General features: G+C 45.0%; 1 protein-coding gene across 1 annotated transcript in view; it reads left to right on the forward strand.

Moving 5' to 3' along the window:
• Positions 1 to 315: 315 nt before the first annotated feature.
• KIF14 (kinesin family member 14) overlaps positions 316 to 27,773 on the forward strand; it is a 56,261-nt gene continuing 28,803 nt past the window's right edge. Inside the window, exons 1-15 of the mRNA XM_056110533.1 lie at positions 316 to 1,367; positions 4,624 to 4,878; positions 5,730 to 5,817; positions 8,034 to 8,132; positions 10,688 to 10,740; positions 11,885 to 11,915; positions 12,796 to 12,903; positions 14,957 to 15,073; positions 15,281 to 15,396; positions 17,177 to 17,349; positions 18,387 to 18,534; positions 19,521 to 19,584; positions 23,377 to 23,561; positions 26,532 to 26,634; positions 27,437 to 27,597. Coding sequence (XP_055966508.1) covers positions 316 to 1,367; positions 4,624 to 4,878; positions 5,730 to 5,817; positions 8,034 to 8,132; positions 10,688 to 10,740; positions 11,885 to 11,915; positions 12,796 to 12,903; positions 14,957 to 15,073; positions 15,281 to 15,396; positions 17,177 to 17,349; positions 18,387 to 18,534; positions 19,521 to 19,584; positions 23,377 to 23,561; positions 26,532 to 26,634; positions 27,437 to 27,597 — 2,753 coding nt within the window. The remainder of the gene's footprint in view (positions 1,368 to 4,623; positions 4,879 to 5,729; positions 5,818 to 8,033; positions 8,133 to 10,687; positions 10,741 to 11,884; positions 11,916 to 12,795; positions 12,904 to 14,956; positions 15,074 to 15,280; positions 15,397 to 17,176; positions 17,350 to 18,386; positions 18,535 to 19,520; positions 19,585 to 23,376; positions 23,562 to 26,531; positions 26,635 to 27,436; positions 27,598 to 27,773) is intronic.

The following is a 27,773-nucleotide window of genomic DNA, read 5'->3' on the forward strand; positions in this document are numbered from 1 at the left end:
TAAGAGCAGAGACTTGTCTTAATCTGTGTGGAAACGATTTATTTTGGTTGAGAGTGTAACTAATATTTAAGATAGTTTTCTGGGAACTTACTTTCACAGTGGGAAGGTTTTTTTTTGTTTGTTTGTATTTTTCTCTAAGTTTCAAAACCTATTGGTAGCCTATGCAATATAATTTTTTTCTTTTTTTTTTTTTTGTAAATTAGCAAATATTTTTGGAAAGTGGCACCATAATAAATGGCTGTGATTTCAGTGAACACCCAAAGAAGTACTTGAGTGTTCACCCACATTCTTTTGGAAAAACAACTTGTTGCCACTATGTCCATTTACACGGAGAGAAACGACAGCAACATCCTCGGTCCTTCCTCTTCCCAGAAGAATCCATCCCTGAATGGCTTCAGCCACAGTAACCGACTTGAGCTGCATTTGAAGTTGGATGTGTCACAATATGAAAATGACGACCCGTCACTGAGGTCAGCAAATAAAATCAGAGACATCAATAGCACTTATGTTATTTCTGCCTGTAAAAAACCAGGAGGTCCCTCACTTCTCCCAGACACTGGAGGGAAACTGACACTTCGGAGACGGGTTACAAGGAGCAAAGAATCCTCTTTGCTGGATCAGAAGCCGGGAGACTCTGCTGACACAGCCCCAGAAACACGGCTTCCATTCTGTCACACTAAAACAGAGCGTGAGGCAAAGCCCAAGACAGTGCAGGGAGTGGGAGGTGAATCTGAAAAGAAGGTGGTGAGTACGAATACGAAGACCGTGACCGGTGATAAAAACTCTCTTGTTCTGGCTTCTGGATCTTTAGTCAAAGACCGCAAAGACAGGCCGGCAGATGAAAAATGCAAAGGAGTGTTTTCTGTTCCCAGCGGGGCAAGTGAAAATGTTGCAGCAAATAACAGGGTGCCCAGTGGACCCCAGCGTCAGAACCGTGTGGTCCCAGGATCTGGACTCCAGGCAGCCAAAGATGCTGAGAGCAAGCGGGATGCCAGAGTGGCAGGCACGGGAAGTGTCCATCCCAGGAGCATTGGGAAGGATGTGGCAAGACACGTAGATACATTTGGAGGCTTAGAAAAAACAACACCTAGAAAATGCGTCTCAGAGCACAGGTGGACACCAAAGCACAGCACCCCAAAGTCCAAGAGTCCAGCTGTGTCCATACTGAGAAACAGGATATCTGGCCTGCAAGTCAGAACAAAGCCAAGAAGCACCCTTCCTGCAGACAAACGGGAAAGGACCCAGGACTTCACACTCGGTTTGGAGGAGGAAACCACAGCTGAGAAATCCTCAGCAGAGAGAGACCCTTTAAAGGTGGAGAACAGCCAAGTAACAGTGGCTGTCCGTGTCAGGCCCTTCAGCACAAAGTATGTCACACCTTTTATTTATTATTTATTTTTTGGATTTGGGATCAGACCTGGCAATGCTCAGGAGTTATTCCTGGGCCCTGCACTCAGAAATAACTCTTGGTGGGCTCCAGGGACCATATGGAGTGCTGGGGATTGAACCTCTTGCGAGGTAAATGTCTTACCTGCTGTACTTCCCTGTCTTATATTTTTATTTATTTATTTATTTATTTTATGTAGGAGTACTTGCTATTTATTCAGCCACTGATTAGCCGATTGAATTGTGCATGAACTCCACTTTATTTTTTATTTTTTCATTTTTTATAATTTTATTTATTGAATCACTGTGAGAGCAGTTACAAAGCTTTCGGGTCTAAGTCTCGGTCATGCAATGAAACACCCGTACCTTCACCAGTGCCCATTCTCTACCACCAAAAATCCCAGTATACCCCCATCCCACACCCTCTCCTTACCTGTGGGCAGATGATTTTCACATTATTCTCTCTCTACTTTGATCACATTCAATATTTCAACACCAAACCCACCATTATTATTTGAGATTTTACTCCAACACTCAGATCTGCTGAAAAGGCAACAGTAGACAATTTGTGTTCTATTGCTGGTTATGAATAACATATGATATTGTGTGGCTGCAGTAGGGCCATGTGATTTTGAAATTCTGAAATTTAAACACTGAAATTTGGAGGGATTTCTGCCAAAAGCCACTGGGTTTCGTGATTTGCTCCTGAGTCTCTGGGATCATGGCCATTAAGCAGCTTGATCAGGAGACAGAGGCCGTTCGTGGGCGATGACTTGGGGTCTCGTTAAGATGGGGAGACCAGGACCGGCTTTACCCCCATCCTATGAGGCCCAACAAGTTTCGTCATTGCGGGCCCAGACCTGACTGTCTAATGGCCTCTGGAGGATGATGGCCACCGAGTCGCCAGGGGGAAGCAGGTGGAGGGACAGCACTCTTTCCCCCCTGGGGTGGCCCAGCGACAGTAACCTACTGCCGGGTTCAGACGCATTTCTGCCAAAAACCGCTGGGTTTCGAGATTTGTTTCTGAGTCTCTGGGGTCATGGCTGTGAAGCAGCTTGATCAGGAGACAGAGAGGCCATTTGTGGGCGATGACTTGGGGTCTCGTGTAGTGGAGAGGATAGGATCAGGCTCCAACCCCATCCCGTGAGGCCCTGCGTATCTTGTCACTGGGGCCCCAAACCTGACTGTCCAGTGGCCTCTGAAGGATGGCGGCCACTGGGCTGCCAAGGGGAACAGGCCAAGGCATGAAACCTATTCCCACCTGGGTTGGCCCAGCACCAGTAACCTACTGCAGGGACCGGACACATTTCTGCCAAAAGCCATTGGGTTTCGAGATTTGTTTCTGAGTCTCTGGGATCATGGCCGTTAAGCAGTTAAATCAGGAACCAGAGAGGCCATGCCTCCAATTATATAGCTGAGCCCGAGGTAGTTTGTTGAGTTTGTTTCCCATGTACGTAACTTTTGGCCATTTACTTTCTTGGTAAACTTTGCCCCAAGTTTTTGGGGTCTGGCCAAAGGCACAGCATAACTTTTGGGGTATCTGCAAGTCTGAAGGCACCATCAGGCCGCTGATGTACTCGCTTCACAGGTACAGATTGATTTGCTGGCGGTACCACACCCGCTCCCTGCCCTGTATTTTTAAATTAAATTTTTTTTTTTTTTTTTACGACCACACCTGATGGTGTTCAGGGCTTTCTTTTGCTCTGTGCTCAGAGATCACACCTGGTGGTCTCGGGTGACCATATGTGTGCTGGGGATGGAACACTCCCCTCCCCTTCCCTCTTCTCCTTTCTCTTCTCTCTCTTCTCTTGTAATGGGGAGAGTGTTTGGACCACAGCAGCTGTGCTTAGGGCTTACTCCTACCACTGTTCAGGGATCACTCCTGTTGATGCTTGGGGGACCATATACAGTGCCAAAGATTGAACCAGGCAATTTTCTCTTAATCCTAAGTAAGACCTATGATTTTAAGGTAGATAATCTAGAGGAGGGAAGACCCCTTGGATTAAGAGTGACACAGTAACTAGCCAAGAAATTTACTATTTAGTCTTCTATACCCACTGTACTATTGCTCTGGCCCAAGTTTTTCAGATTTAAACTGGAATAGCACAGGTAGGTTACAGAAGGTGCAATGGGAAAAAAGGGTGATGGAGAGAAAAAGAAAATGCTGGAAAAGTCTATAAAAGTAGCATCATTTTGGGTTGGAGAAATAGTACAATGGGAAGGGTACTTGCCTTGCATGTGGCTGACCAGGGTTCAATCCCTGGTACCCCATATAATTCTCCAAGCCCTCCAGGAGTGATCCCTGAGCACACAGTCAGGAATAAGACGAATATCATCTGGTGTGTCACCAAAACAAACAAAACAAAAGAAAAAGTAGCATAGCTTTTCTGGATAAGAAATCTGGAGCGAGAACAGAGGGGAATGCCCTGCCACAGAGGCAGGGTGGGCTGGGGGGGATGGGGGGTGGGAGGGATACTGGGATCCGTGGTGGTGGGAAATGGACACTGGTGGAGGGATGGTTATTTGATCATTGTATAATTGAAACCCAAGCACAAAATATGTAAGTCTACAACTGTACCTCATGGTGCCTCACTAATAAAAATTAAAAAAAAAGAAATCTGGAGCAAGGCTGGGGCTATAGTACAGCAGGGAGGGCGTTTGTCTTGCACGCGGCTGACCCAGGTTGGATCCTGGCATCCCATATGGTCCCCCGAGCACTGCCAGGAGTAATTTCTGAGTACAGAACCAGGAGTAACTCCTGAGCATTGCTGGGTGTGACCCAAAAAGCCAAAAAAAAATTTTTTTTTTTGGATTGGAATGTGATTGAGAGGTCAAGTACATGCCTTATAGGCAGGTAACTTGGGTTCAAACCCCAGAGAGGGAGAGGAAGAAGGGAAGCGAGAGGGGGAGGGAAAGAGAGGGGGAGGGAGAAAGGGAAGGGGAAAGGGAGACAAGAAGAGAGGGAGAGAGGGAGAGGGAGAGAAAATATCTCTTTTCCCTTGAGTGGTCACATGGAGTTATAAGAAAATATATTTGGAAACTCTCTATACTTCTTTTTGCTGGTTTGTATTTTTCATTTACCACAGAAACATTTTCTTGGTTTGGAGGAATGTCATATTTAAATCGTTTCATGGTGCTTATTGAATTCTGTGGAAATAATTCTCCAGATAATTATAACTTGATATATATATATATATATATATATATATTTTTTTTTATCTGTGCTTCTTTTTCAAGAGAGAAAATGGAAAAAGCATCCCAAGCAGTCTTCCAGAAGGGTGAAGAAATAACAGTGGAACACCCGGACATGAAACAAGTTTATCATTTTGTTTATGATGTTTCTTTTTGGTCCTTTGATGAACGTCACCCTGGCTATGCCAGCCAGAGCACTGTCTATGAGACGCTGGCAGCACCACTCCTGGATTGGGCCTTTGAAGGCTTCAATACCTGTCTCTTTGCTTATGGTCAGACTGGGTCTGGAAAATCGTATACGTAAGTGGGTTGCAAAATGTCTCTCCGGGGATGTTTCCGTCATATTCTGGAAGAAGCAGTGTGGTTTATGGAAAGAGTACAGCTCATTTATTTCACATATAATTTTTGCAAACTTGGGCAAGTGATGAGCTTCTGATTTTGTACAAGATTCTGCTTTACCAAATTGCACGCATGCATACACACACACACCACACACAGACACACACCATTGACCTTTTATTGTAGATTATATTTCTAGGGTCAACAGAAATCCCGAGAGGTTATCTTGAAAATGCTGTTGTAAGGATTAAAAATAAGGAAATAAGGCATCTCAAAGATAGGAGCGATAGTACAGTGGGTAGGAACCTGGTCTTACTGTGGCTGACCCAGGTTTGATTCCCAGGATTCCAGATGCTTCCTCCAACGCTGCCAGGAGTGATTTTTGAGTACAGAGCCAGGAGTAACCCCTGAGCATTACTGAGTGTGATCCAAAAGCCAAAAAACCAAAAAAAGCCCATCTCTAAGAACACCTGCCATAAAAGGAAATAGAGTAGTAGGTAACTTTGAGATTTTATTCCATTCCAAATACCATGGTGATGACCTGCTCAGACTTCCATAACCCTCTTGAGTTACATAGGTTTACGCATTCCCATTTTATAGAAGAAGAAATGGACATTGATATTCAGTTTCATGTCCAAGATCATAGGACCCATAAATAATCAGATGAAGGTTTGAACTCTGGCAGATGTGAGAGGGCCCAGGTTCTTAGTTATTGATGATGAGAATTAATGTGTTCCCCCATCTTCTCAGTCTGTTTATCCACAAAAGGAAAAAAAAATTCCCTTCTCCTTTATTCATAATGCATTTTCCAGGATGATGGGATTTAGTGAAGAGCCAGGAATAATTCCAAGATTTTGTGAAGATCTGTTTGCTCAAGTGTCCAAAAAGCAAAGCCAAGAGGTACGTTCTCATAGTAGCTACAAGTGTTCAGCTTCACTGGATTGGTGTGTGAATTTTACGTTTATTTTGGGGGTGTCATGCCTGGCAGTTTTCAGGAACTCCTACTCTGCTCAGTACTTACTTGTGGTGTGGCTGGGGGAACCCTAGGCAGTTCTGGGGGTTGACTGATGTGTGCAAGGCGAGTGCCCCACCAACTGCACACTCTGGTGCAGTCCTAATCTGTGAAATTTTATTTGAATACACCGGTTGACAATTCTTTTGGGTAGATAGAACTGAAATTGCTATTTACATTTTTTATTATGACTCACTGTGTCACTGTCATCCCGTTCATTGATTTCCTCGAGCAGGCATCAGTCACAGTCAGTCACGGTCCTCCCGTTGTTCATCGATTTGCTCGAGCGGGCCCAGTAACATCTCCATCATGAGACTTGTTACTGTGTTTGGCATATCGAGTATGTCACTGGTAGCTTGCCAGGCTCTGCCATGCAGGCGAGATACTCTCGGTAGCTTGCTGGGCTCTCTGAGAGGGGCAGAGGAATCGAACTCGGGTCGGCCATGTTGGCTGCGTGCAAGGCAAATGCCCTACCGCTGTGCTATCGCTCCAGCCCCAGTCATCAGTAACGTCTTCATTCATCCTAGCCCTGAGGTTTTAGCAAGTGCCACATTGGAGGCTCTTTCAGGGTTAGGGGAATGAGACCCATCTTTGTTACTGGGTTTTGGCATATGAATACGCCACGGGGAGCTTGCCAGACTCTGCCATGCGGGCAGGATACTCACGGTAGCCTGCTGGGTTCTCCAAGAGTGAGAACTAGACAATAACTTGAACTAGACAAGCTTCTGAGAGCTTGGTTTTATAGTCTCAGGATCTTGGCCATTGATGGGATTACACGGCACTGGGGGCACTTGGTTAGTGTAACTGTCTAGCTACTAGAAAATATTACTACTACTGTTACTAAAATTGTTTTGGGGGAATGTCTCCCGAGCAGTGCTCAGGGGGGTCTGGCAGCAGTCCCGGTGATACCTACTCCTGCTTCTGCTCAGACCCATCAGTGCCGGGGGCTGTTGAGATCACCTGGGTGGTGATGGGGAGGACCATGAAATTGCCGGGAATCAAACCCTCTGCACCAGTGCATATGCTTCGGCCTTTATCATGATATAAAATGTCACTTTGATTCTCTCCCACCCCCTTCCCTGCACTGTTGTTGCAGTTCCAGTTCCACTGGGGTCGCTGACATGCCCCGATGCAGTGCTCCTTGGAGTGTGGCACGTTGGACCGTGGGTGCGCACACTCACGAGGGCTCTCAATGAGGCACTTAGGATGGCAGGGGTGCCCGGGAGTGGATGCCCTGGTCCTTACAGATGTGCTTGGCAGGAGTGCTTAGTTGTGGGGTTCCCTGGGAGTTGTGCGCTTTCCTGTGCTCCTACACAGCCCGCTGCAGTGGAGCTAAAAGTCGCTTTTGGTGCCAGGGACTGCAGGTGGCAGAGCCCCAGGCTCAGACGACAGGACTGCCAGGCTGCAGCCCAGGGCGTGAGGGTAGCACCTGCAGGCAGCTCCGAGCCTCTGCAACAAATGGTGAACTTTTAGGTGAAAGTACCAAGAGTTTTACTTTCCCACTAGCGTTGCTGTATCTCTGCATTGGCGCACGGGTGAGCCACTGTCACTGTCACTGTCCTCCCGGTGTTCATCGATTTGCTCGAGCGGGCCCAGTAACATCTCTATTGGAGACTTTTGTTGTTACTGTGTTTGGCATATCGAATACACCACGGGTAGCTTGCCAGGCTCTGCCGTGCGGGCGAGATACTCTCTGTAGCTTGTCGGGCTATCTGAGAGGGGTGGAGGAATCGAACTCAGGTTGGCCATGTTGGCTGTGTGCAAGGCAAACGCCCTACTGCTGTGCTATTGCTCAACCCCACGGGTGAGCCATTTGCTGTTTTTCTTTTTCCCTGAGGTGTGAGGTGGTTTCTTGCTGTGGCTTCGGTTTGCCCCTTCCCACCTGCTTGTCGTGTGTGTGTGTGTGTGTGTGTGTGTGTGTGTGTGTGTGTGTGTGTCTTTGTAGAAGTATCTGTTCAGAAGTTCTTTGGCCATGTTTTAATTTTTCTCCATGACTGTAAGAGTTCTTTATGTATTTTGAATCAAATACATGGTTTGCAAAAAGAAAAAAAAAAAACTCAAGGACTTTCAAAATACATGCATGCTGTGCTTCTGTTCCTGCCAGGCCACCTATCAACTTGAAATGAGTTTCTTTGAAGTATATAATGAGAAAATTCATGATCTCCTGGTTTGTAAAGGTGAAAATGGGCAGAGAAAGCAACCGGTAAGATGAAAACAGTTTATTGCTTGTTTTGAGTTTCTGTTTTTATAAATGTGTGGGATTCTGTTAGTCCTTAGCATGATATATATGGTCTAAATTTTTACTAAAATGTGATTATATGAGAAATGCTTGGAATTTACAGTGTAATTAAATTGTTATTTAGTACATAGGCTGATATTCAAGCTCACTTAATTTTCACCAATTATTGTGAGAACTTGAAGCTAAAATATTTATTCCAAGATTTTGTGTATCATTTAAGTCAAACACTAAAGCCTTAGTAGTCTATAACTTTAAAATGTCATAAAATAAAATTCTATTGTTAGTATAGTATATTTACTTTACTGTTTTACTTAGTAAACTGGTTCCTCTCTTGTAGGTGTTTTTGGTGGAGTAGAGCACTTTGTAGATACACAAGCTTTGGAAAAAATTGCTATCAGAATGGAAAAATATTGGCCGTGGTCGTGGGTGGGGGAGATGTTCAGGGCAGCACCAGCAGTTCTCAGGGCTTACTCCTGGCAGTGTCAGCACCAAACAATTGAGAATCCCATGACTTTCTCTCGCCGCCTGCGTTTGGTGGTCTCGGGCTGCTTCCCCACACAGGATGGCCAGTGCCAAGGTGAATGAAGGAGGAAAAGAGGGCCAGGCTGGTTGGTGATCAGTTGCCGTTTATTCCGTTCTCCCCATGTATTATGGCACATTGGCCTGGCCCATTTCAATGCCAGGGTAGCTCACAGCTTGCCCCAGGTCTATCCAGTCTCTCATTGGGACCCTGCTTTGGGGGTGCTAGGGAGTAAGGGCAACTGAGGCTTAAGTCAAGAGAACAGATGCCCAGGAGTGAATATTATTCGGAGTCATTTAAGTCCCAAGTTACAAAAGCATGGCATTAACTGTCCTCCTGTTGTCTATACAAAAAGGACATTGCTCTGAATTAACTCTGCAAAGGACTTAAGGAGAAGAGAAAAGCAATAGTTACAAGTTAACAGAGTCTGATTAGGAGATAAAGGTGATTGGCCAGTTGGGGAAGCAGAGCACAAAGAAAGAGGTTACAAATACAGAGGAATGGGAGCCCTGCGATGGAAGTAACCCAATAAACCTAAGCTTTTAGTGGCAAGGCAGAAAGGACAAACCAATGTTGTCTACAGTGGGTGGGGGAGATGTTTAAAGCAGTACTAGCAGTTCTCAGGGCTTACTCCTGGCTCTGTGCTCCAGAATCACTCCCGACAGTGCTTCGAGGACCATACAGGATGCTGGTGGTCTGCCATATGCAAAGCAAGCGCCCTATCCTTATACTATCTCTCTGGCCCCAGGATGAAACAATTTAATTTTGAAAATGACTCTGAGAGTGCTCTCTTGACTTTCCCATGTCATGCAGCTTGCTGGAGGACAATGTTAGGAACTTCAACAAAACTTGGCATTTTCTCTCGCAACTTTTGTATCTTTAAAAGTTTCTGCTCACAAGGTTGAAAATACAAATAGTGTAAAGTTGAAGAAAATTTTAAATGCCTGATAATTTATCTGATTTTCCCCCCTAGCCCGATTAAAATAGCTAAGTAGCTAGTGTAGGATTCAACTTGTGAAAACTAGCAACTAGGGTGATAGTATAAGGTGTTTGCTGAGCATGTGGCTGACGAGGTCTGATCTGTGGCACCACCAGGAATAAGCCCAGAGCACAACTGGGTGTGACCCTCCCCCCCAAAAAAACCCCGAATACCCAAGCTAGTCAGATAGTTGATCTGACAGGGAGCTGTTGCATATTGTGTATGTATTATCACTTTGTGGTGGTATTAGTATTTTTTGCTTGTTTGGGGGCCACATTTGGCAGTGCTCAGGGCTTGCTTGCTCCAGGCTCTGCACTCAGACATCACTCCTGGTGGGACTGGGAGCACCATATGGGGTGCTGGGGATCGAGCCCTGATTGCAGCCCACAAGGCAAGAACCCTACCCACTGTGCTATTATGTCAGCATGCACTGTAGCACTGTCCTCCCATTGTTCATCGATTTGCTTGAGTGGGCCAGTAACGTCTCCATTGTGAGACTTGTTGTTACTGGTTTTGGCATATTGAATACGTCACGGGTAGCTTGCCAGGCTTTGCCGTACTGGCTAGATACTCTCGGTAACTTGCCGGGCTCCCCAAGAGGGGCGGAGGAGTAGAACCCAGGTTGGCCGGGCCGGCTGTGTGCAAGGCAAATGCCCTACCGTTGTGCTATTGCTCCAGCCCTTATGCCAGCATAGTTCTTTTTTTTTTTTTTTTTAATGAGGACCATTATATCTACTTCTGGGAACAGTAAGGGCAACTCTTACACTAAATAAGTAGGGAAAAGATGGCAATTTGTTGAGGGGCCAGAGAGCTAGTACAGCAAACAGCACCTGCCCTGCATGCGGCTGGCCTGGGTTTGATGCCGTATGGTCCCCTGAGCCTGCCGGGAGTGATCCCTGAGCGCAGAGCCCAGGAGTAGGCCTTGAGCACCACTGGTGTGGCTCCCAAACAAAATAATATATATATATAGTCTTGAAATTTTGTCTGTTTTCTTAATGGCTCTGATGTTTGTCTCCCCAGCTGCGAGTGAGGGAGCACCCTGTTTCCGGGCCCTATGTGGAGGCTCTGTCGATGTAAGTGGCGCCACAGGATTCAGGAGGCGAGAAGGGGCTAGAGCACAGGTCTCTCTCCGTTTCCCCGCGTAATCAGTCACCTTCTAGCCCTAGCGTTAGCCAGTCAAAGCCGCCCAAGGAGAATGTTCATAATGTGCATGAAAAAGCTCTGTAGTTTCTCTCCTTTCCCTGTTGAGCCTTCCCTGCTTTTAAAGTTTCTCTTGTTGTTGTTGTTGATGATGATGATGTTTCGAGGTCACACCCAGTGATGCTCAGGTCCTGCTCCTGGCTCTCTGCTGAGAACCCCTAGTGGGCTCAGGGGACCATATGGGATGCCAGGATGGAACTTGGGTGGGGTCGCTTGCAAGGCAAGTGCCCCAGCTACTGTGTGTGACTCCCCCCTCCCCCCGTTTTTTATTTCTATGACTTTAAACTGAAGAGGGAAGAAGGGATGGACACAGGTCAGTGTTGAGTTTGCTCTGTCCTGGGAGTCGAATTTATACTGGCTCCATCCCACCAGTGGCTCACACTCGAATGTGGTTTAGGGAACACAAAGAACAGTGCTGGCATCCGTATAGTAAGAAAAATGCTTTTGTGGAAGGAATGAGGAGAAGCATCTTCTTGGTGACAGTCTCACACATGGGAGTGTGAAATTAAACCCTCAAAATTCCATAATAGCATCAATGGAAAAAATAGAAACTAAACAAAGAGAAACAGTGCTCTCCTGGAAGGCAAAAGTGGCTAAGGATGAATTCAGCTCCATTTATGGGGCATGCGATTGGTTGAGACCCCTATAAGCTGACACCCTTATGTTCACATTCACGAATTCACATATCATGCATATACACGTGTATGAAATCACATCTCTTGACTTCCTGAGTTAGACCTGAATATGAGAAGGTTGAGATTCTACAGTGCTTTGTTGTAAAAAAATCATGAGTTTTGTAAAAAGAAAGCATTGTTTTATTTATTTATTTATTTATTTAGCATTGTTTTATTTAAGAATAAAAAAAATTTGTGAGAATCAGTTACAATAATAGCCATGAATTTTTATTGTGATTTTTAGGAGAAATTATTTAATAGAAAGGTTTTCTTGTTTTAAATGAGGACAAGAGTATAATTCTTAGTAAGCTCATTATTTTGTCTTTTGCCTTTTAATAAATAGGAATGTTGTCAGTTCTTACGCCGATATCCAGGTAAGATTGATTGTATTTGGTCTTTCACTAGATCGATCATAAATATCCATATAAATATTCTTAATTGCTTTTTACAGAATTAAAAGCTATATCTTGTTAATTTGTTATATATTGATTTTGTTTCTTAACTTTTATCGTAAAGTTTTAAGTTAAAAACTTAGTGAAAATAAATATTGACTATCATATCAGCTTAGAGTTACTATAGTAGATGGGAATTCTTTTTTTGGGCTGCTGGATATTGAACCCCAGTTCTGCTGCTTGGAGGTGTATGCTCTGCCACTAAATTATATTCCTAGAAAAACCTTTCTAGGGTTTTATTTCCTGCTTTTACATTTCTGTGACAGAAACAAAATAGACAGTGGGAATGCAAACTTTTTTGGGTTTCTTTTGTTTTATTGGGCCACACCCAGCAGTGCTCAGGACTTACTCCTGGCTCTGCACTCAGGGATCACTCCTGGCAGGGCTCAGGGCACCATACGGGGTACTGGGAATGGAACCCAGGTCATCCACATGCAAGCAAATGACCTACCTGTTGTACTGTTACTCTGACTCCAAGGGAATACAGACTATTAAGTGATAAGTTGATTATTTTCACTTTATAAACTATAAATGTGTATATTACTTAGCTTTGCTGCTTTTTGGGGAGTGGGGGTGGGGTGGGGGAGACCTCCTTCATGGTGCTCAGGGCTTGGCAATGCAGCACCACCAGGCCACAACCAGCAGTGCTGGGGCCCAGCATTGGGAGAATGTGGTACCTGGGATTGACCTGGGTTTGGGAACACACATGCACCCACCTGCTGTGCCGCGTCCCCTGCCTGTTGCTGCTTCATCTGCTGTTCCGGTCAGTTCCCTTGATCCCGACTCTCTTCTCTGCTTGTAGAGTTGGTTAGAATTGGGAAACAAGCAAAGAGCAACGGCCGCCACGGGCATGAATGATAAAAGCTCCCGTTCGCACTCGGTGTTCATGCTGGTGATGACCCAGACCAAGGTAGGTCCTGGTTGCTGAGTAATTCTTTAGGAAACGTGGTGGGAGATGCGCAGGGCTCATATTTTTCTTGTTCTTCATTTATTTTATTTTATTTTTGGACCACACCGGGCAGTGTTCAGGGAGGCATGTGTGCTGGGGACCACGTGTGAGGCACGTGAGACAGAGCTCAAGCCCTTTGAGCTCTCCCTGGCTCGATTTTTTTCTTATTCTTTAAATCAGTGATAAAGATACAGTCATACAAACATCTAGAAACAATTAAATTTCAGGAGGTTATGGTATATGTGACTTTTCCCTCATTGTTCTAAAATAAATATGTCATTTTTTTTTAATGTAGGAGTACTACTGTTTATTCAGCTACTGATTAGGCTGATTGAATTGGGCATGAAATCCACCTTACTTTTTTTCCCCCATTTTTTATAATTTTATCTATTGAATCACCATGAGAGCAGTTACAAAGCTTTCGGGTTTAAGTCTTGGTCATACAATGAAACACCCATGCCTTCACCAGTTCCCATTCTCCACCACCAAAAACCCCAGTATACCCCCATCCCACACCCTCCCCCTACCTGTGGGGCAGATGATTTCCACATTACTCTTTCTCTACTTTGATTTCATTCAATATTTTGACACCACACCCACCATTATTATTTGGGATTTTACCCCAACACTCAGATCTGCGGAAAAGGCAACAGTAGACAATTTGTTTTCTATTGCTGGTTATGAATAACATATGGTGTTGCGTGGCTGCAGTAGTGACTGTGCGATTTTGAAATTCCGAAATTTTAACAATTAAATCTAGAGGGATTTCTTGCTGGGTTCTGAGATTTGTTCCTAAGTCTCTGGGATCATGGCCATTAAGCAACTTGATCAGGAGCCAGAGAGGCCGTTCATGGGCGGCCACTCAGGGTCTTGTTGGGATGGGGAGGAAGGGGCCGGCTCTACCCCCAAACTGCGAGGCCCCGTGTGTCTCATCACTGTGGGCTCAAACCTGACTGTCCAATGGCCTCTGGAAGATGGCAGCCACCAGGCCACCAGGGGGAACAGGCCAAGGCATGAAACCTATTCCCACCTGGGGTGGCCCATTGCCGGTAACCTACTGCAGAGACCAGAAGCATTTCTGCCAAAAGCTTCTGGGTTCTGAGATTTGTTTCTGAGTCTCTGGGATGATGGCCATTAAGCGGCTTGATCAGGAGCCAGAGAGGCCATTTGTGGGCGGTGACTTGGGGTCTTTTGGGATGGAGAGGAAAGGGCCGGCTCCACCCCCATCCTGTGAGGCCCCGCATGTCTCGTCCCTGTGGGCCCAAACCTGACTGTCCAATGGCCTCTGGTGGATGGCAGCCACCGAGCTGCCAAGGGGAAGCAGGTGGAGGGACAGCACCCTTTCCCCCCTGGGGTGGCCTGGAAACAGTATCCTATTGCAGGGACTGGATGCATTTCTGCCAAAATCCACTGGGTTTCGAGATTTGTTAATTCACCAATACTTGAAGTGAATTCAACCATAGTTCCAATTTCTGTAAGCATTTTGGCATAGTCTTTCTGCTGTTTTATAATCATACTTCAATAAATATACAAAATATATTAAAATGTCACGCTATTAAGATTTTTTGCAAAATGTTGTTTTTCTTTTTTCCAGCTATGTAATATGCCACTGAGAGTAAAGAGTTCCTGAAGTTTTTCTATACTGTTTGGGTTGTCGTGTTGCATTTTATACTGTAGTACCATTTTTTATTTTATTTTTTATTTATTTATTTTTTTATCAATCATGCCTTTAAAGTATTGATGTATTTTAAGCTTTTTCTCCCTGGTTATTTCCTTGATGATATCAAGAGTAGTTATAAGGTTTTCTCTCAAGTATTTTTTTTTAAATGTTGGCTATATCTAAGCCCTGCTTGCAGCATTTGTAATATTGATGCTTCATCATTTATCATAGATTGCAAAAGATTCAGTTTCAAAAATAAATGGTTTGTATCTTGCATAACTTTTCCTTTTGAAGACTTATATTGATGGCAGGCAAGTGACAGGCATTAAAGGATTTTGTGTCCCTCTATTACAGACAGAGCTTGTGGAAGGGGAAGAACATGATCACAGGATAACCAGCCGCATAAACCTCATTGATCTGGCAGGCAGCGAGCGGTGCTCCACAGCGCACACTAGTGGCGATCGCTTGAAGGTGCGTGTTAGGCTCTTTGGTTGTCTTTTCAATACACTGATGATCGAACTTCTCCAAAGATGGAGCAAATACTGAATCATAAGAAAGTCGCTGGTTTATGGGAATGTTTACTTAAGAGTGATATGAGGAGACATATATTTTGTGGAATCAGCTGATTGCTCAGCAGTTGTTTTAAATTATGAAAACTTTAAAATAATCTTTCTACAGGAAGGCGTGAGTATTAACAGGTCCTTGCTAACACTGGGAAAGGTTATATCTGCGCTTTCCGAACAAGCCAACCGGAAGAGAGTTTTTATCCCCTATCGTGAATCTGTTCTGACCTGGTAAGTATCTTTCACGTATAAAGAATGTTGTAAAACAGACTTGGGGGGCTGGAAGTTGATTGCATTTAACTTTGGTGTATGCTGCCACATTATTTAACTTTGGGACAGAGAAGAAGAGGTTAGAAGTCAGGTTCTAGAGCCAGAGCACCTACATTTGAATCTCAGCTCTGCAGGATTTGAGTACTCTGACTTTGGGCATGTCACAGTGATCTCGCCAGTCTTCTCATCTGTGAAATGGGACCATATGAGTTCTTGTCCTTAAGCACTTGTCCTTATGATTAACGTGAACTCACTGCATGGTATGTGCTATTTGAATGCAAGCAACTCTTATTATAGTTATTATTAGGACACACATGGGATCCCCAAACCTTAGCAGCTGTGTTGTAAAATGAAAATGAATAATTTTGTTTGCTTAGCACTCACTGAGAGTACATGGGATTTCAATACGTGTTCTTGTTATGACTGTTTCATTTCTATTATATTCATGTTGCTTCTGTGTCCTTATGAGTATAAGCTCGAGTAGGTAATTCTACTTAGGGCTACTTGTTTTCTTTTGTTTTCGGTCTTTTGTTTTGTCTTGGAGGTACACTGGGTGCACTCTGTGCTTACTCTTGAGAGATCACTCACTCCCAGTGGATTTGGGGACCATATGGGGTGTCAGGGATCAAACCTGGGTCCTCAGTGCACGAGGCAAACACCCTAGCTGCTGTACTATTGCTCCAGTCCTTTTGTGTTTTTTTTTCCATTTTGTTTTTATTTAGGGGTTCACATCCAGCAGTGGTTGGGGGTTTTTTCCTGCGGTGCTCAGGGGACCATGTAAGAGGAACTGAAGCTAGATGCTGCATTTAAGGCATGCACACCAGCCCATGGCACTCTCTTAGCCCAGCAACTCTGTGTCATTATAGCTGACTTATTATTCTATCATTGCTACTCAGCACAACTTACAGGGAAATCTGATTTTGGGCTTTTGAAAGTTAAGAATAGTGGAATTCATCCTGCAGGAATAAAGAGGGATAAAGAGATAAATAAAGTGTCATACTCTTTTTTCCCTTCAGGGCGTTTTCAGATATTTAAAAAAAAAGCATATTTTCTTTCATTCATCATTTTCAGCATTCAAGTGTTCGCTCCAAAGGGTTGCGGTAGCCCTTGGATTATAAACGTGACCAAGATACCTCGTTTAGTAAGAGGAACTGATATCTGACTAAAGTCCCTGACTAGATTGTTGTTTCAGGAAACAGTGTGAAAAAATGTGAGAGAAAATAGCGGTCATGAGTTCTGAACATTGTTATAATTTTTCAGAACCTAAGAACAGGGTGGAGGGAAGTTGATACTGATGGTGAGGTCAGTGATGGAAAACTGTCTGTCAGAAACCCAACTATGAATAACTTTGTAACTTACAGTGCTTTAATTAAAAAAAAGAATACCAACAATGTTTTATTTTTAAAAATGTTGTATTTATTTTGGGCTTTGTGCCCTACCCAGTGGGGTTCAGGGTCTCTTCCAGACTCTGTGTTTGGGGGTCACTCCTCCTGGTGTTCAGGGGACCATGCAGTACCAGGGATTGAACTTGGGCCTCGAGCATGCGAAGCCTGCACTTAGCCTGTTGAATTCTCTCTCCAGCCCCACCACCCAGGTCGTCACTGCATTTGCTAGGTAGTACTGCACCTGCACACTTAAACCTTTGGTTTGATTTCTACATGAGTGCTGTGCTGTTTCTTTCTAGGTAATTGTTGTTGAAGCAATGTCTAACTAGGACACTTTTTTTTTTTTTGCCTTGAAGGCTGTTAAAAGAAAGCCTGGGTGGAAATTCAAAAACTGCCATGATTGCTACAATCAGTCCCGCTGCCAGCAACATTGAGGAAACGCTGAGCACTCTCAGATACGCCAGCCAAGCCCGTATGATCATCAACGTCGCCAAGGTCAACGAAGACGTGAACGCCAAGTTAATTAGAGGTGAATACAGTCTGGAAACTTACCTCGCTCCAGTCTGATCTCAGATTGTGAAAATGGGTGATTTCTGGAAGCCAGATATTTTCCCCTGTAAAAATAAAAGATTTTTCATAATAGAACCCAGTCATCCAGCTACGATGATGGACGAAGCGATAGAAAAGAGAGCAGGAAAGAGTAAGAGTGAAAGGGGGGAATATCAGAACAAGAAAAGTATGGGTAAAAGGCAAGTGGTAAGTACAGATAGGAGGGCTTTTTGTTTGTTTGTTTGTTTGTTTTTTATATTGGGGGCCACAGCTGGTGGTGTTGGGACTCCTCTCAGCTCAGTGCCCTGGAGTTATTCCCAGTGGTGCGAGAGAGACCGTGAGGTATGAGGCATCAAACCTGGCCCCCTGCATGCCCAGCGTGGACTCCAACCTGCTCAGCTCTCTCTGGTCCAGGAGACAGCGCTGTAGGAACCGAGCAACAGGTGATACGGAAGAGGGACAGTCACTGACTTTTCCGCTCTCACCTTTCCTTCACCTTCATCGTTTGCATTTATCAACCTAGCAATGCTGGTTTGGTTCACTCACCTTGAGTTCACTTCTGTTTGGGCAAATCCTATTTTCTCTCTCCACATAAGATAGATTAAAATATATACAAGGAATTTTGATTTGTATGGTTTTCTCTTTGCTTCTGGGGAACCAAACCCCTATGGCCCTTTAATTATTATTATTTTTTTTATTGTGGAGGATGGGACTACACCTGGTGATGCTCAGGGTGTACTCCCAGTGGCTGACCTGGGTTTGATCCCTCATATCCCATAAGGTTCTCTGAGCACCACCAGGACTAATTCCTGACTGGCAGAGTCAGGAATAACCCCTGAGCACTGCCAAAGTATGGCCCCCAAATAAAACAAAAAACAACCCGCCCCCCAAAAAAAGTCACATCTATGAATATTGAGTAAGATTTAAGAATTTCAAATCAAATAGAAGTTTGAAGGATTAGGGCCTCAGGAAGATCATCAGTGTTAGTCATCATGCATCTGTTTCGCACATACTTAGAGTTGAAAGCAGAAATTGAGAAACTGAAATCTGCCCAGAAAAACAGCCGGAATATTGACCCTGAGCGGTACAGGCTCTGCCGGCAGGAAATCACATCGCTGAGGATGAGGCTGCACCAGCAGGAGCGGGACATGGCGCAGCTGCAGAGGTGGGTCCGTAGGGGGCGAGGAGGGGTGCTGCACACGGTCTTGCTACTTGTCTTTTGACTAGAACAGCCCAGACCCAATGTTTTAATTCTACATTTTACTTTATGATGAATTCCCTATCCTGGGGGTTGGTTCCCCATATCTTATCCTGGCATGTGTACTCTTGGCTTGTTCCCTGCTAGAGAAGCCTGTGTCCTCTCCCCTCCCTCCCTCCCTCCCTCCCTCCCTCCCTCCCTCCCTCCGTCCCTCCTTTCTTTCTTTCTTTCTTTCTTTCTTTCTTTCTTTCTTTCTTTCTTTCTTTCTTTCTTTCTTCTCTCTCCCTCTCTCTTTCTTTCCCTCTCCCTGTTTATCTTTCTCTCCTCTCTTTCCCTCTCTCTTTCTCCTGTCTGTTCCTCTCCCTCCCTCTCCCTCTTCTCTCTCTTTCTCTCTCTCTATTCCTCCATTTCTCTAACCCTCCCTCACTTCACCTTTATCCCTCTTACCCACTCTACCGTGTATGTCTCTAAATAAAAGGGTTCCATGTCACTATTCATTGTCTAAATTCTTTTCTACTAAGGAAGATGACAGAGCTAGAAAACTGGGTAGAGGTCAGGACTGGTTTTCATTTCCCTGCAAAGAGCAGCCCCTCGCTCCAGCTGGGTCCATGATGTCCCCTAGAACTCCGATGGCGGGTCCTGTCCCCCGCCATGTAGATCGGGTGGATTCCACACAGCCTGATAGCTGCGTCGGGGGCTGGTGGGATATGGGTATCATTGCCACGCAGGGGCTCGTGGCCAACTTCACCAGTCCTGACCCTCTCAGGTGTTTGCAGGTGACCCAGTGGGTTGAGGCTCCCTTCTCTGCTCCTTATTTTGTTGAGTTACCCGCAAATATATTAAAACATTTTGCGTATGTTAAACATCACTTCAGTGTTTCCATATTTATTGGCTAAGTCTTAATTTTCAATCTTATCTGGAGATATTTGACTATTACTTTTTTCTTTGGAAAGAATGTGGAAAGAAAAATTCGAAAAAGCTGAACAAAGGAAGCTTCAGGAAACAAAGGAGTTACAGGTATTAGCTCAACTTTCTTGCTTGACTTGAATGTTAAAAGAAACATGTAAATTTAATTTCTCTTTGGCGGGAGACCCCTTCCAAGCAGTGCTCAGGGGTGCCCTCTCCCTTCTGGGGGTGTGACTCAGTCTCACACAAGCTTTTGCCTTGCATGTGTGAGACCCTGAGCTCCATCCCAGCACAAACACACACAAACAGAAAGTGCTTTTTAAATGCAGATACTTCGCAATGTAATACCATACAGGCAAAAATCTTTTTTTTTTTTTTTTGGCCGTACCTTGTGGTTCTCAGGGTTTGCTCCTCCAGGAATTACTATATAGGATGCTGTGGATTTAACCTGGGTCAACCACGTGCAAGGCAAGCGCCCTACTGCTCTGCTCTCTTTCCAGCGCCAAGACTTTAAGGATCTTAAGAACAGCCTGTGGAGATGCTCACAGGGCTGGAAGTCATGCTTTAAAAGTCCTGCCTCACTCCCTGGCACTCCATGGTCCTCTGAGCACCACTGGATAATGATACAAAAAAAGATTAAGGTCAATAATGTGATTGTTTAGGGCCTGTAAACTACTGAGAAAGTCAAGCACAGACTGTTTAGCTCTGTTTACTGTGGCTTAACAGATTGACTTTATATTGATGCCTGTGCTGGGTTCACGGGAGACAAAGGCCACGTGTGACCCAGAGGGAGGACTGTCCAGTGTGAGCCAGTGACTTGGTCGAACACAGTCATTGTAGGTAATAGGGGGTTGAGTTCTGGTGACTCAGCTCAACTCAAAGCAGATAAAAGACCCGTGTCTTGGGGAATAGTGAGTCTTGCTGAGGGTATTTCCTAGGAAGCCCTTGGAAGAGACGGGAAATGAAGTTGGTGGCGTTTTGTGCGGTGGACAGGAACATACCAGACAAATAGCAAGTTGAAGCAGAGGAACCCTGTTCTCACAGGCTGCTCTCAGCACAGGTTGTATTTCTGGAGAATTTATGAGTTGTTAATTCACATTGTGCGAGACCTGTAAGACTGATCTCATGATGGGGCTGGAACAACAGTACAGTGGGTAGGGTGCTTGCCTTGCATGCAGACGACCCAGGTTCGATTCCCAGAATCCTATATAGTCCCAGAGCCCAGAGTAACTCCTGAGCATCGCTGGATGAGGCCTTTCCCCCCTCCCCTCCCCCCCCCCCCCCCCCACTAAATTTTAACTTCCTGACCTGGGGAGGAACTTGAAGATAGGGGATTGCAACCGTGGAAGGGGATGATTTTTTATTTTAGTTTTTGCCCAGGGGCTACTCCCAGATCAAAGCTTGCAACTCACTCCTGGCCAAGCTTAGAGGACCAGGCAGTTCTGGGCCTTGCACCTAGACTTCCAGCATGCAAAACTACTGTCCTGTCTATTTAACTATTTCTCTGGCTCTTATTTTTTCTTGAGATTTTAAAGGGAAGAAGAATGGCATGGTATTTATGGGTTTGAGGTCAGAAAGACAGGACAGCACTTGATTTGCATGTGGCTGGCACCTCATAGGTTTCCCTGAGCCCCACCAGGAGGGATTCCTGAGCACAGAGCCAGGAGTAAGCCCCAAGTACCACCTTGTGTAGTCAGAAAAAAACAACCTTTGGGTCTTTGTTGTTGTTTTGGTTTGTTTTGGGGCCACATCCTGTGGTGCCCCGGGGCTACTCCTGTCAGTGACCTGGGGACCAAGTGGGGGTGAGACCTGGGCTTCCCTTATGCAAAGCATGCACTCAGCCATTGAGCCACCCCTGCAACCCTCAAGTTGTGTTTGGAATAGCGTTCTTTGGCAGTAAGAGGAAAGTGATTCTGATGGTCACGAGACTGATGGTGGTGGGGCAAGTTACTCATTCCAGAGGTTGTTGCTGTGGCTAAGCCAGAGGTGCGTGTGGAATGAGGTGGTGACAGTGGGAACATCAGTGGAGCTGGATTCAGGAGAGGAGGTTTGGCCATGATGTGCATGAATGGCAGAACATGTGCCTCAGCATGAGTGAGGCCCTGGGTTTGATCCCTAGCCCCCCCCCCAAACACACACGTGCACATACGCACATACATGCGTACACACATACACATACACACACGCACATGCACACACACTCACACGTGAGGAGGTAATGCAGGGAGGAGCCTCAGCAGACCGGAGGCCTGGCTTGATCCCAGCACTGCATGGTCTCCTGAGCACCACCAGGAGCAACCTCCAATTACCACACTGGAAGTCATCCCCGAGCACTGCTGAGTGTGATCCCAAACCAACAACACGACTAAAGGAGATCGATTTCCTAGTTTGTTTTTGTTTTTAAAGATGTGGGTATTGAGAGAAAAGGAAAAGTCAGGAATGAGGCCCAGGTTGCTGACATGTCTGATTTCACTGTGAAGTTTTGGAGTCATTACAGATGAAATAAGGAAAATCAGATGGCAGTAGTTGGGGAAGGAGTCAGCGATAAGGAAGTGGACTAGAGACTTAGAAAATCCTGAGTGAGAAGTGATTTTGTGGGACCAGAAGGAGGAATGCTGTGAGGATAAGGAGAAAGTTTGTTGTTATTTTCTTAAAGGATTAAAGAACCATTAAAAAAAAACTGAAATCAAACTCCCTTATGGAGAGAGGTTCTAAAGAATATTGGAGTAACTGGGTATGGGGCAAAGGTTTTGACAGTAAAGGAAATACTTGAAATGATTCGCAGGTGAGTTCTACACGAATTTAGAGGAAAAGGGAAACATCTTTGGGAATGGCCAGCCTTGTTTCACAGGGGAGATTGGAATTTCCTTTGGAAGCTTGGGTAAGATTTTGGGAGATGGGTAAAAGGAAGGAAGAAACTGCAGAGAGTAAAGGACAGGCAGAGGTATGTTCCAAGAGGGCGTTGGGTCTGTTTACGTGAGCAGGCATCTTTTAGGTCCCAAGGAGATATTAGGGTATGTCACAGTTGGTTTGTTCAGGGCTTGCTCTCCGTGGCAGGAACTTTAAATCTCAACAGTACAAAATAGGAAGTCACTGAAAGTGAGTAGTGAATGGACATTGGAGAAGCCTCACTCAGATCGGGCCCAAAGTGGAAGGGATCATGGCCAGGGCGATGGGGATGCTGCTTCTGCAGTCAGAGAAGGGGGAGGAAGGCGACGGCAGTGGAGGTGCACTGAGAGGCACTAAGTGTACACCAACAGGACGAGTGATTGTAAGAATAGGCACCGCCTGATGATCAGTGGCGAGTCACCAAGGACAAAGAAGGGCTGACGTAATGCTTAGAAGTTCAGCAAGTGTGAAAGGAGCAGTCAGAGCCAGGAGGACAGGGAGATAGTTTGGGGATCAGGAGTGTCTTGCTTTGCACGCTCGAGGACTGAAGTTTGATCCCTGGTATCACATGGGCATCACATAGGCCTCACATGGGCCCCTGGGCACTGTGGCAGTCAGTGTTGGGGTTAACTTTGGTGGCCCCAAGCAGCACTGCCTCACTGGGCCCAGGCACTGTCTCGTCTGATTGACTGAGGATCAACAGGAGTGGCACTGTCCTCCCATTGATCATCGATTTGCTCGAGTGGGCACCAGTAATGTCTCACAACAAATTGTGAGACTTGTTACTGTTTTTGGCATATCGAATACATCACGGGTAGCTTGCCAGGCTCTCCAAGAAGGGTGGAGGAATCAAACCCTGGTCAGCCGCGTGCAAGGCAAATACCTTACCCCTGTGCTATCGCTACAGCAGCCCTAGAGATCTTAAATGTTTAACATTTTCCATTCATTTTAGGTGGATTTAACAATTTTATGCCTGTGGTCAAGACTAATTATTTTCCCTCTGATTTCTCTCAGAAAGCAGGGATTACGTTTCAGATGGACAATCATTTGCCAAACCTTGTCAATCTCAATGAAGATCCTCAGCTCTCAGAGATGCTATTATATATGATAAAGGAAGGAACAACCACAGTTGGAAAGTATAAGTCAGACTCAAGTCATGATATTCAGTTGTCTGGGGTGCTGATCGCTGATGACCATTGGTATGTTAATTCTTTGCCTTTGTTTTGTTTTTTGTTTTTTGTTTTAAAAAGTGTTTGTCCTTTGCATGATTCCTTTGCACGGAGTTTTCATTTATACTAGTTCTTTGGTATGATTCTTCAACCACATCTTTAAGCCAGGAAAAGCACAAATTTTTTGAGTGTTTTGTAAGGATGTTAGGTGAATTTATTTTCCATATGAAGTACAAAGTAATAATGTTCCTGGTTTTGTTTTCATGCATGTGATGTGCTGGCTAGTGAATGATTCTATTTCTTGAAATCATAATTATGGATGAAAGTAAACCTTTGTCTGTCTTTGTGGTGGGAGTTTGGGTTTTGCTTCAGGTGAATTTTGTTCATGTGAGTGGAATGATCATGTATTGTTGGGATGACTGGAAACTGTTTTCTAGATTGCGATTTTTTTTTTCTTTTTTTAATGAAAGGAGAGGCAGAGGGCGTTTATTTCCCAGCCAGGCCGCCCTGCCTCTGTAACTGTATCCCAGACTCTGCTCTGCAGCCCCCCATCTCCCTGTTCCCCACCTTTGTGAAACACCCCTTGTTGGAATGAGCCCTGGTGACAGAGTTCCTGGGGCGAGAATTTTCAGTCCCTGGGTGAAGCACCAATCCTGTACTTTCCCTTTTCTAGACTGCGTTTTTAAGCTTTATTCACACCTACATGCTTTCATCTTCACTGCTGTGAAGTATGTTATGAGCTCACCTATCTTTCTTTTTACTACAGCCTGCTTTTCCTTGTCAGCAGGCATTTGGGTTGTATTCTATTTTTATTGCAATACAGTTGTGAATATTTGGTGCATGTTTCCTGGTACAGATGAAGCATTTCACTAGACAAGTTTCCATGGTACATGAGCTAGGAGACTCCAGGGAAGCCAGCAGGAAGTTGGAGTCCTGACCTGACATGCATTGTCTCTCTCTCTCCTTCCCCCGGCCCCCCCCCCCCCCACTCTCGCTCTCTCCTTTTCTGCTTTTGGGCGCACTCAGTAGTGCTTAGAGCTTAGGCCTGGCTCTGTACTCAGGGATTATTCGTGGTGGGCTCAGGGATCACATGTGGTGCTGGGTGAATGCTGTACTCTCACTCCCGCCAAGCTGCCTTTCTCTTTAATTAGGGGTTCTCTTCCCAGAGTGATCCCTGAGCACAGTTCTAGATCCCTGAGAACTACTGGGTGTAGCCCAAAATCCAACTCCCTGCCACCTCTAAAATAAAACTGGGTCAAAAAATGAAACTTCAACTCACAGAAGAGCAAAGAAAATAGCCAAACTACATAAAAAGACTTAAGTCAAAGAAATGCAAAATGAATTCAAATGAGACTCCTGGAGTCAAGATGAGTCCAAATGGACTATTTTAAGTCCACCTGACTGACATAAAGTCTGACAGCATCGAGGTTAAGGTTGTAGAGTAAAATCCAATATGCACATATCCTAAAACCTCATGTCTCAGCTCTTAGACAATTTGGAGTGCTTTCCAAACTTAAAAATAATTTTAGCACAACTTCAAAATCATAACATTCACAGAGCCAAAACTCTTGAAAAATAAAATAATGAAACACTGAGAATAGTTTGGTTTGGGGGGAGTGGGTAATGCAATAGGTAGGGAGCTTGCTTTGCATATGGAAGCCCTGGGTCTGATTCCAGGCACCACAAATGGGCCCCTGAACCCACCATGAGTGATCCCTGAGCATTGCCCCAAAACACAAACAAATTTCTTTTTGAGGATGGGGTGACGCTGGGACAAATGGTGGAGGGAAGCAGACTTTCTGCTGGGGGTCGTTTTATGACGAAACTTTACTCTCATTGGTGTTATAAGTGAAATTTACTCTAGGCATCACAGTGCCAGAAGTAAAAACTTAAAAATATGTTCTTTTTTAAAATTAATTTTTGATTTTTTTAATTGAATCACTGCATCACTGTGAGATACAGTTACAAAACTTTCATGATTTCTGTCATACAATGTTCCAACACCCATCCCCCAGCAGCATACATTTCACATGACTGATATCGCCGAATCCCAGCTGCCACTTCTCCTCCAGCCTGCTTTTATTCTCATTTTATTCTCTCTCTCTCTCTGTCTCTCTCTGTCTCTCTCTTCTTTTGGGCATTATCATTTTCAAACATGATGGCCTTTCAGTATCTGTATTACAAATGATAAATATGTTTTTTTTTTGTAGGTGAACACTGACAGTATTTCAAAAAAATATTTCCCTGGAAATTTTTTTTTTTTCGGGAGGGGGCACACCTGGCAGTGCTAAGGGCTCCTGGCTCTTCTCTCAGGGATCACTCCTAGCATACTCAGGGAATCATAAGAGATGCTGGGGATTGAACATGGGTCGACTGCTTGCAAGGCAAGTGCCTTACCTGCTATACTACTACTCTGGCCCCTCCCTGGAATTTTTTTTTTTTTTAATTTTTATTAGTGAAACACCAAGAGTTGTAAGTTGTAGACTTACAAATTTTTGTGCTTGGGTTTCAATTATGCAATGATCAAGTACCCATCCCTCCACCAGTGTCCATTTTCCACCACCATGGATCCCAGTATCCCTCCCACCACCCATTCCCCCATCCCACCCTGCCTCTGTGGCAGGGCATTCCCTTTTGTTCTCTCTCTCCTTTTGGGTGCTGTGGTTTGCAAAAGAGGCATTGAGTGGCAATCATGTTGGGTCTATAGCCTCCCTGGAAAATTTTAATAGATATTTTTCTTTTCAGATAAGAGAAGTTGCTTATTTAAGTAATTTTAATAAAAAAATAAACACAATCGAAATTCTTCCCACTACAGACCAAGCTTCTTCCCCCACCTAAATTTTAAAATCTAGCTGGAGAAAAAGAAAGAATGCTATTGTTGTCTTAAATTGTCATGAGCATTCATACCAAGAGAGAAACCTAAGCAGGAATCTCCTGAATTTCCTTTTTTTTGGTCCTACCATTTTCACCATGTGGGTTGTTTTTGTTTTGTCTTAACAGTTCTATCAGAAACGTTGACGGCACCGTGAGCATCATCCCCACTGGGGAAGCAAAGACATACGTGAATGGGAAACACATTCTGGAACTCACCATCTTGCATCACGTAAGTCGGCTGGTGCTCCGACGTCAGAAGTCCTCTGACTTGGGGCAAGTTGCTTGGTCCATTCTCTTCCAACTTTTCCCCCCACTGTAAGAGGACTTGATTGAGGACTAGACCCATCAGCAATTCTCTCTCCTTTGCTGTGCACAGACAGCAGCCCTGTCACTGGAAGCGTGGGCACCGGATTCTGTCCCCAGGGCGGGGGGGGGGGGGGGGGGTGGGCTGTGCAATAGGCCCAGAAGCTGTGCTCCCTGCCATGTGCTCCGCAGCCTTTGGAAGAGTTGTTCAGCATGGGTGATTGTGTTTAACCCAATTTGGGGCAGTTTCGAGAATAATTTTCGGTAATTACATTAGGAGAACTGGCACAAACCAGCCTGTCGCAGGTAAACCAAGACCTCAGGTCACTTCATGTATGTTCCTTACATTTCAAGTGTAGGAAAGCACTTGGTGCAATTGCATCATTCTTTATTTTTGGTTTGGGGCCACATGCCACCGAGCAGGGGGCTAGTCCTTGGCACAGTGTCTGCTAATAGTGTTCTCCGTGAATGCTTCTTACTTTCTTCATTATCTCTGTGCTCTTCGATCTCTTAATTCCTAAAATCAGGGTGACAGCATGTCACCTCACTGGGTCTGTGTGACAGAGATGAGATGGTGTGAGGCTGGCTGCTGGGGCCATACTGAGTGTGTGACCGCGACTTGGTTTTCATGGGGAAGCTGAATTGATGGGCGGTGATGTGTCTAGTGCAACTTATAGTTTTTGTTTTAGACTGCTCCCAAAACAATCCATTTTCTTGCTGTGTTCTAGGGTGATCGGGTGATTCTTGGTGGAGATCATTATTTCAGATTTAATCACCCAGTAGAAGTCCAGAAGGGGAAGAGACCGTGTAGCCGAGAAACTTTTGTGGGTGAAGGCCCCAAAGACTTCGAGTTTGCCAAAAACGAGTTGCTCATGGCACAGAGATCACAGTAAGTATTACTGTCTGTCTGGAGGGTGAGGCCTGGGGAACTGTGGCAGTCTGGAGGTTGAGGGTCCGGGGGAACTTGTTAAACCTCGAGGTGCTGGCTTCTCATGAGGTCACGTTTTCTCAACAAGCACTTACTCAGCTGGTCTTTTGTCTCTGCCACTGTGCTGGTGATGAGAA

Source organism: Sorex fumeus, unplaced genomic scaffold (genome assembly GCF_029834395.1).
Source record: "Sorex fumeus unplaced genomic scaffold, SorFum_2.1 ptg000010l, whole genome shotgun sequence".
Lineage (NCBI taxonomy): Eukaryota > Metazoa > Chordata > Mammalia > Eulipotyphla > Soricidae > Sorex > Sorex fumeus.